This window comes from Manacus candei, unplaced genomic scaffold, assembly GCF_025592945.1.
Source record: "Manacus candei isolate 608988 ecotype Guabito, Panama unplaced genomic scaffold, ASM2559294v1 h1tg000017l, whole genome shotgun sequence".
Lineage (NCBI taxonomy): Eukaryota > Metazoa > Chordata > Aves > Passeriformes > Pipridae > Manacus > Manacus candei.
Genome location: NW_026138065.1, coordinates 20,729,891 through 20,739,555, shown reverse-complemented (window position 1 = coordinate 20,739,555; position 9,665 = coordinate 20,729,891). Strand labels below are relative to the sequence as shown.

The 9,665-nt window shown below is 43.2% G+C and overlaps 1 protein-coding gene across 6 annotated transcripts in view; it reads right to left on the bottom strand.

Moving 5' to 3' along the window:
- Positions 1–2,463: 2,463 nt before the first annotated feature.
- The window catches only part of RPS6KC1 (ribosomal protein S6 kinase C1), an 87,532-nt gene continuing 80,330 nt past the window's right edge, over positions 2,464–9,665 (bottom strand). For 5 of the 6 annotated variants that reach the window (XM_051783940.1, XM_051783943.1, XM_051783944.1 and 2 more), the window contains 3 exons: positions 8,996–9,078; positions 8,203–8,298; positions 2,464–5,089 (listed from right to left, as the gene is read on the bottom strand). In XM_051783940.1, the coding sequence (XP_051639900.1) occupies positions 4,979–5,089; positions 8,203–8,298; positions 8,996–9,078 (290 nt within the window). In that variant the 3' untranslated portion in view covers positions 2,464–4,978. The remainder of the gene's footprint in view (positions 5,090–8,202; positions 8,299–8,995; positions 9,079–9,665) is intronic. The other variant, XM_051783941.1, reaches the window with a different exon arrangement.

The window sequence follows — 9,665 nt, the reverse complement described above, 5'->3', positions numbered from 1 at the left end:
TTCTCCCAAACTTGCCAACTTTAGGATCTCAACAAAAAAGTATCAAGGTAACCACCTGCAGCCTTCCCAAGAGGACAGCAATTCCCCACTGCCCAGCCTTGCACACTTCCCCAGCCCTCCCGTGCCTCACAGTACCACTGCAGTCATCTGGCAGCAGCTCTAATCCCTCCTGATGGGTCCCTGGGCCAAGAAGACAGAGACAGAGCTGTCTTTGGAGAAGGAGAGCCTCTGCTCTGCCAAGAGACAGTGAGGTCCTGTTGGGGCAGCACATCAAGCTGTCACCCGCTGCCAGGAGTCTGGAGTGTCCTCTCTGCTGCACCCTGATTAGCCTCCTCTGCCCAGCAGCAGGGGTGCAGGAGATTTCACCGCACGGCCCTAGCAGACAGTGGGATCACTTCCATCGCTTTGCCCCTCAGAAGTTGAGATTTTCTTTAGGACACTGCAACCTTTGGGCCAGGGCTCCACAGCTCTGCTCACGCAGATGGCTCAGGAAGCAACCAGCCCTCCACCGGCCCCGCGGCGCAGCAGACAGCCATGTGCTGCCAGTCCAAACCACTGCTGCCAGCAGCAGCTGCTCGGCACCTTTTATACAAGTCCCATTCCCCCTCTGGGAGTTGGCTCTGCCACCCCTTCCCAAACAGCAGCTGGAGCCACACAAGGCACCCTGTCCTGGGGGCTGCCTCAGCCCCTCATGCACATCCTACACCCTCGCTGTGGCTGCCAGGCCTCCGCAGCTGCTTGGCCCAGTCCCTCGCTCCCCCATCTCACCCCCTCGCCCCTTCACCTAAGCAGAAGCTGTGCCCCAGCTGGGTGACCTTGTCAAGGCACTTGTCCTCCTGCAGCACCCGCATACAGTCCAGCCCCAGAGGTGCAACTACACAGAAAGTCCTCAAGCATTCGGGATGGCCAAAGCCCCAGGTCTGGTCTGGTCCTCACTAAGCCCCAGCCTACCATTTATTGGTGGGCATACACTAAACAATGACCATTAACGTGCGTGGTGCCACATGCCGCTGCAGAGAGAGAGCCCATGGGAGGTCTGGCCCACCACACCAGGCAGGAGTCTGCTGGGCAGGAGCATGGCCAAAGCCACACAAAATGCCTCTCCGGCAGCATCTCCAACAGTACCCCAAAGACACCATGCAGCGAGACCAGGCAGCCCTGACATAACAAGCTGCTGAGGTGGGGGACTGGGCTGCACTTAACAGGGCGCTGCTGCAGGCAAAGAAATCCTGTCCACCAAACATCTTGGAGTCTGCAAAAACCCATGGAGCTCTGATTTGAAAGCTACCTACAGCTCAGAAGATGCACAGAGCTGAGGGCCAGCTGGGAGAGGTGCTCTGCAGCCGCAGATGCTGCTGACTGGATGAGGACATTGGGGTGTTCAGACCCAGACAGACCAGTCGCAGGCTCACACGGAGCGTGTGGCCAGGCAGCAGCCCCGAGCCACAGCGCTCAGCTCACAGCAAAGCCCTCACAGAAAGCACAAACCCAAAGAAATCAACAAATGTACTTTTTCATTTTATTGCTAAAATCCCTACCATAAATCTCACCAGAGAGGAAGTTTCTGTTTCTCCAGCTTCCTACTCAGTGTCCTTGAGAAAACAAATGACACCACACTAAAATAAAAAAAAAAAAATCCCATAGTGGTTTACTTCACACTTCCCTGTACCTTGTTATGCTGAGTGCTTCATTTAGAGAGGGCTGACCTCCCCAGCCTTCTTCATCCCAGTGCCCTTCGCCGCAGGGACACACCAAGGAACAGGTTTAGCACTGGAGAGAGGAGCCGGGTGGATGTTCCAGCGAGGGTAACCCTGCCAACTCAGCATCCCAAAGGTGTGCGGAGAGTCAGCGTGACAGTGACTGCTGTCTGCGAGGTGATTTTCAACAGGAGATATAGGAGCGCTGCTACAAGCACAGAAGCTGCGAATATAGCCATTCAAAGTTATGCCCCTTGCATTTCATGAAATGCAATTTCTTCTGTGAGTCTGGGCAGGTTCCTTGCCTCACCTCACAGCAATTCCACCCAGTGGAAGCCTTCAAATATTTTGTCTCCCAGTTTTTCCTAGTAGGACAAAAGAACATTACAGAGTGGTTCAACTGGGTGCAATGAATTACCATTTCGAGACGCCCTAAGCGTGTCATCTGCCTTAGCTGAATACCAACAGGAGAATAGGTAAATAAATCTACAGGTTTATTTTACTGTGTTTTACATAAACCATCACTAATTCCTGTGAACAAAAAGGCACTGATTTGTTTTGCTATTAGTCATTAGGTGTAACAGAAGGAAGTGGGAATGGATGGTCAGCCAAATGGAGATGTGCATCACAGGGCTTCAGAAGAGGCACCAAAAAGAATGTATCTAGGACATTTCAAGTCATTAAAGCCAAGGGCAAAAAGCATTGATCAGATAAGAAGGTGAGTCTTCAAGAACTAAACATAAAATTCAGAAATGCAAAGTCTGAATTAGGCTTGAAAGGTTTTGTTTATTAAAGGAATACATGTAAACACTAATACAACATAATGCATGTTCAAAGAAAAAAAACAAAGATAAGAGGCAGGATTGTTTTTGTGCAATAAACTCAAGACTGTGCTTCCCTTGACGAAACCATTAGCTGAGTCATTGGTAACGTTACAGAAACCTGTAGCATCTCAAATGTTCATTTCTGGCAAGTCATCTTGCCAAGTGTCCTAATCCTTCCACTCTCTGGGGTCTAGATTTCCTCACTGCTAACATACTTGAAAAAGAATATTTTGGTGTCATTAATTAAACTGAATGCTTTGCAGTGAGAGTGATTGGTTGTCTGGTTTCTGCTAGAACAGGGTTTTCCTTCTGCTGCTCACAGAAACCAGCTCGTGCTCCTGCGCTGTCTTATCCTGCCTTTGCTTGCAACCGGCACACAGGCACAACCTGAACAAGGGAGCATTTCAAAGGAACATGGAAAATACTTTTTTTTTTTACAGTTATCACCAGGTATATGCAATGGGACAGATCAACACGGGCAACAACATTATCTAGTGGTTAGGTTAGAGAGGCTCAGGGATGGAGTCAGGTGGTTAAATGGAGGGAGGCTTCCCTTGAGCAGTGAGCCCTCTCCAAAGTCACAGCCAGGGCAGTGCTGGAAGGAAGCTCCGGATCAGCTTGGTCTCTGCATTAGAGATTTCCGACCCGATGGGCGCAGGAAGTTGTTCCTGTGGCTCACCTGAGGGAGTTCCTGTTATGAAGCCAGAGGGTGGTAGGTTGAAACACAGTTTCTGAAAGTGATGTAATCTTGGACAGCACTCCGTAGGCAGTGATACTAGTGACCTGGTTACAACCTGCAGTGTTGTGACAGCCCCTCTGCTGGCCTAGCGATCACAAGAAAGGGAAGACAAAAAAAAAGAAAAAGAAAAAAGAGGGGAGTGGAATAATTTAAAAAGGAAAAAAAAAAGTTTCCAGATTTCCTTTGTTTAAGTGAAGCATTTTCCTTTTCCACTTTATTTGAATACACCGACTGGTGTCTAACAGATGGAGATTGTGCAGATGCACTTTTGGGAGTGCCCATAAAATACACTGCTAAAATACAAATGGAGGGATACTTTTTTTTTTTTTGAGTTGTAAATTCAATAATCATTGCTGTCACCTCACTTTCCCAAAGGAATTTGCCCTTTGTTCTCCGGATAAAGCTGGGGAGAAGAAAAAGAGAAAAAAAAAAGAGCGTGAGCAAAGGGAACATTTAGGAAAAAACCCACAGATCCATAATCTGTACAGGTATTGCAGTACATCGGGAACCCATGCAAGCATGGCTGCTTAGCAGTAACAGCAGTGCTCAGCAAAATATTCTGCATGTCCTGTATTCTTCTCCCATTCTCCAGACCTTTCTAACAAACAAACAGGTCAGCTAATTGGCTCATGCCCAAGTCTTACCCACTAGGGTTTGCTCAGAGATGTCACTTAGTCATTTGGCATGAGCAAATCCCAGGCTTCTTCCTGTTCAAGCAGCAGAGTGGGTGAAGGCTTTCTCTGATTTATTAAGACTATTAACAAACAAACAGGGGAGTTCAGAAGCTTCCTCAAGCACAAGAACATGAGCAGAAAGGTTTTTTCCTGAAGTATCAGCTAAAAATAGGACACTTAGAGGAAGTAAAGTTCATTAAGTGATAAAGCAGTGGCTGCAGTGATGAGAGAAGAGTTTTTTCCTTTTTTATCTATACATTTATTTAGTGTTACGTTTTCTTGCTCCTTATGAGAGTGCTAAAGCAGTGTTTATCCGGCTGAGGAAGAGATTTCCCTTTCTGTAGTGACTTTATAGGTAGCTCATCAAATACAACAGAGTCAAGAGTTTTAAAAGACATAGCCAGCCAACAAAGTACAACATCTGACAGCATTATTTGCCTTTTATATGCTCCTTCCAGAGTGGGAAATGATATGCTATTTCAAGACACATTCCACAGTATTATGCAACAGCTTTCTTAATTTTTAATGGATATATTATTTTTAATGTCAACTTTTGCATAAAGCATATTAGTATTTTATTTAGCATATACCATTAATAAATTATTTGTTTCTTCTTTCTCCACCCTCCCAAAGAGCTGCACTTAGCATAGGGAAATGGTCTATTGACACTATAAAAAAATACTTTCAACTGGCACAGTCTGTAGACACTTCCAACATTAGACAAACCATCAGGAGGACATTCCTGTTTCTACTCAGCTGAACAAGCTGGCAGTGCTAAACATGCTGCCCAGGAGTTGCCTCACAAACCTCCCTTTGATGAAAGGACTTACACACACATAGCAACCAGTTGTCATAAAAATAAGTCAGCACCCTGTACAACCAGTGATTCCTGTTAAAAGTGTTCACTTTTGGCCCAATTGCTCCAGCATCCTTTAGCCACCACATCCAAATGGTTTGAGACATCCAAAGGAAGCAAGTAAGGGTGCTCCTGTGCCAGAGAAACTTGTCCAGTTGACCTGAGTTTGTTCAGAGGGCACGTGTCTCTCATCTCTGCAGATCTGCCCATTCTATAAGGGCAAAAAATGGATGAGATTTGATGTCTTCAACACCAGCAACGCCAGCACCAAGACGCTCCGCAGGATTAAACTGCAAAAGCTTGATATAAAAGAAACATATATATGATTCAGTGAGTAAGAACAAAAAACAACTGCTTAAAAGTTCCAGAAAGGTCTAAGGTAAGGGACATCCTACTGTTTTCCTGCTCTATGAATTACTTTCAAGAGTGCAAAAGCATACTTGAAATTCCTAAAATCAAGTAAAAGGAAGAAGACTCTCCTTTCCTTGAGTCTCAGTGTTACAGTCTTCAGAGACTACTGATCACAGCATGCAATTCCCCAAAGCACTGCACACTGGGACTTCATTTTAAGTGTAACCTCATTTAAAAAAGAGACAGCAGCAGCCTGAGCCTGCATCAGTAGAACTCTGGACACTGCGTTTGTTCATGTTAACCTTTGCTCACACCACTGCGTTCTGGCTACATCGGGGATAGTGGTCTGTAACTTTCCATTTCATAAACTGTGAGTTGGTACTAAAATATCAGGATAACATAGCCAGTCCATCTATTTCCTAAAAAAAAAAAAAAAAAAAAAAAAAGTTTTAGAGAGTCCTACAAATGGCCTAAAACTGAAAAATCAAAACCCCAGTGAAAGAAACAAAACAGTGTAATGGTTTAATGGAAATTTCCTGAAATTCAGCACCTCGTTTGCTTTTTAGTTGTACATCACATGCTGAATTCATGTGAAAAGGAAATCACAATATTTACATCTGTTTAAAGATACCAATCCATATAAAAGGGAATGCAAAGATAAACTCCAAAGAGACTAATAAAGGCACACAAAAATATTTTGCAGCTTTAGAGAACTGTTTATACTCTATTCAATTACAGCCAGTACAAAGGCACGATTTCTTTCTTGCAACAGCTATTAGGGTAACTTCTCCCAGTTGTCACTTGGAAAAAGGTGTATTCATATCTTGATGCAGTCAACATCTAAGAGAGCCTACATCCATAAACATAGGAATTTTCACATTTTAAGATGGCTCAGTTATTTGCAGTCATAATGTCACATAGTAAAGGTAACTTGCTGACAGCGAATGGTGCTGCTCCAGTATCTCCCACAAGCCAGCACACACACACAGATGCAGCCAGGGTGCCTCTGCCTTCTGCTGAAATGCAAGAAGCACCAGCACAGGGAAAGTAAGCATGGTCACTTATTTTCTGGAGTTTGTCCTTCCAGCAGAACTTTAATCTTAGAAAACAAGTGCAACACAAACTGCAACTATTGAAAAGTCACGTTGCATATGTTGTTGGTAGAAAAACCTGATGGTGCCTGAAAAAAATATTGGGTGCAAAATACCAAACAAACATTAAGAAATGCCCAAAACCTCATCTTTCACCAGAAATAAAGAGATCTCTGTTTTCTTAGACACTGGCTAAATGAAGAAGGTGTTTACAATTAAGTCACCTGGACTGGAAGCCACAGCAGGAGACAACTCCTGACTCAATTTTTTGTATAGCTGAACATTGATTCTGGAGAGTTATTCTGTGATGTTTTGACCTGTTTACCCTTGGCAGTGGGGGGAAGGAAAGTCACAATGACAAATTGCTATCCATGCCAAGAGAGCTCTCTTCCTTTTCCTGACAAGGCTTCCTCAACAATGAATGGCAGCTTCCTTGGATAGTCACACAACAAAAATGTGATTTACTGCTTCATACAGCCAAACCTCCCCCAGATAAGTCACCACCCTACACTAGACAGCTTGACCTAACAGGCACTGGGGAGAAAAAATTGGCCTTGTAACATAGCTGCGAGTGGCAGAAGTACATTTGCTACTTAAACCACAAGTGGCAAAAGAGACACTCTTTGGCATATGTGATAATAGGCAATACATTAGTCTACCGTGAAAAACAATCCTACACTGGCAGGGAAACATGAACGGGACAACTTCATTTGTCTTCTCATCTTAATGGGAAGAATTCCCTTCATTAAGTGTTGTTTTGCTTTCCCTCAGCCATTTGTGTTCTATAGCACCTGTGGGTAAGGGTAACAATTTGCTACCATCTAACAACATAAATGCAGATTACATAAAAATGGGATTTTTCTTCAGTCATTTCCCTTTCTACCTTTGCCAGAAACACACAGACACATGCTTTCACCTTCAGTGACTTCATGTCACCTAGTCAAAATAGGTGGCATCCAAACATCTAGTTCCATTTCCACTAATCATTTCACAGTAATGGCACAGAAATCTATCTGTCACTGGGTCTTTTGACTCACTGAATTTTCAAAATCTCTTTCCTTCGTTTTCCTCAAGAACTACTTTTGCCACTCTGTTCTGTTAAAAACTTCATCTAAGTGTTGTCATTATTTATGCATCAACTAGCAATATATTCTTCAAAGCCAAGCAGCACAGTTCACATGTATCACTTATTCTTCTCAAGTGGAACAGGTCAGATCTAGACACCACTTCCTCACAGTTACATCAAAATTAACTAGAAGGAAGATCATACTACCTGAATTTCAAGACCCTGTACTGGAAGTTCAGCCATGAATACCTAACTAAGAGTAAACTAAAACCATCAGACAATACTATTTCCAGTAGGCTGAAAATGGTGTATCAGTCTGGAAGCTTGTCTATATTTTACAGATTTCTACTCTGCCTTTCATCCAACCTACCAGTTACCTTCTCACTACAGAAGTCATTGTATTCACAGTACTTTTCCTAACAAATGGCATCCAGAAGGTTTCCTGGAGAACAGCTACAGATTTTCAACCGCGCCAAGGTCATAACTTCTAATCAGTGTGTTACAGGTTTCATAGTACTTTGAGTTGTCTTTCTGAATTGGTATAAAAACTTTTTAGATTAATTCATGACAAATATTTCCACAAGCATTTAGGGCAGAACTTCTAAAATGCTCATGCATCACCAGCAGGTGTTTCCAAAGCACTCAGCATTTGCCAAGCTTGTTCTTTGAAGAAATGGCAAAGCACTCTAGTTTTCTACAGACACACCACAGGCAGGAGAAGTCAAACGTTTCCAGATGCAACAAGACAACTGGGCAAAATTCATCAGCCCTGACAAAAGAGCCATCCACGTTCCTACCAGCAGCTTTCTCTTTCTACATTTACTTCACCAGACCAACTCAGGTAGGTAAGTATTTGTCCCATCTACACGTGTACATATAGAAAACAAATTTTCCCCTCACTTACTTGCTGAATCAGTGATCTGGCTTCCTTCGATACATGGTCTGGTATACTCAAAGAAGTGTGAGTATTTATTCCTGATGGATGGCACTCAACCAGAGACTGGAGAAGAAAAGGAAAATAAGGGAAAAAAAAATCAAAACAGGCAAACACAACTATTAATTTAAAAACTGTAGTGTTGGATTATCTCCTAGTATACATGCAAACAGCTGAAATTTCAGTGCTTCCTAGCATGAGGTACTGATTTGGGGAGGAATGTCTACAGGCACTTATGTCCTGCAGATACAGCTGTAGAACATTTACGTCTTAGAGCTTCTGTTCTATTTCTCAAACTTGAAGAGTCTGGGAATTTGGTGGACTTTGCTTCTTTGTTCAGAACTGCAAACCAATCTCCGGTTTGATTTGGCTGAGCAATCCTTGTGTCAAAATACTGAATTAATGTCTAACAGCAACATATGGCTTCTGCGCAGTCCCAGGAAATAATACTGAAACTAGTAGAGCAAAATTTTTGTAGAAGTACAGGTGGAATGTTAGAGAACTTTGATTTCACTGTGGTTAAGAGGGCAGCATGGTTTAGGTTCTTTTTTCAGTCTTGAGTTTGATAAGGCTTTACCAAGCTGTTCTACTGAAGCTTGAGCATGTCCTGTTTCTTTGGTCTCAAGACTAAGTAAATTGAGAGTACTCAAGTTGGCAAAACACATGAGAGAGACAAGCAAGGGAACCATAACTGGGCATACCACTTGTGAGAAACTACTGGCCAAGAAGTCAGTTTTATTAAGTAACTAGCCCCCAGCCTTACCTTCCCAGTGAGGAGTTCAAAAAGAATGGCACCCAGGCTCCACCAGTCACAGGCTTCTGTCTCTTCTAGGATAGCACCAACCTCTAAACATGAGACATTTCAATTAATATTAAAAAGGTCAGTTACTCCTTCAAAATTAACATATATTTACAAGGTGACTGCTTAATGCTGACAGAACATATACTAAATACCACAGAGCTTTCATTATGCCTGCAATTTAGTTAGCCCTTTAGCCACCTACAGATTGCATTGTTCAAACACAGCAGCACTATACATTTCATGCATAATTTGCCTTTTCCATGCACACACAGGCACTTTCAAGACTTCTAGGCATTACAGTTATGATTTTTCTATACTGGACAAAACTGGACAGCGACAGACAGTAAAGCAAAACATATTTAGAGAATTTACTGTGGTCAGAAGAGCTGGACTGACCAGAGTGGCCTGAAGTATCCATAAAAGCAGCACAAGAGAGGTTGTAATAGCCTACTGCATGCCTCAATTTTGTCTTAGAGGGCAGGATTTGTCTCATGGCTAATCTATTCCCTTTCACTGGGATCACCACAGGAGGCTCTTCACAACAGCCACTCTGGTCTCAGACATGTTAAATCTATTTCACATAGCATAACCACAACCAGTAACTATGTAACTATGTGACAGCTCAGCCCAA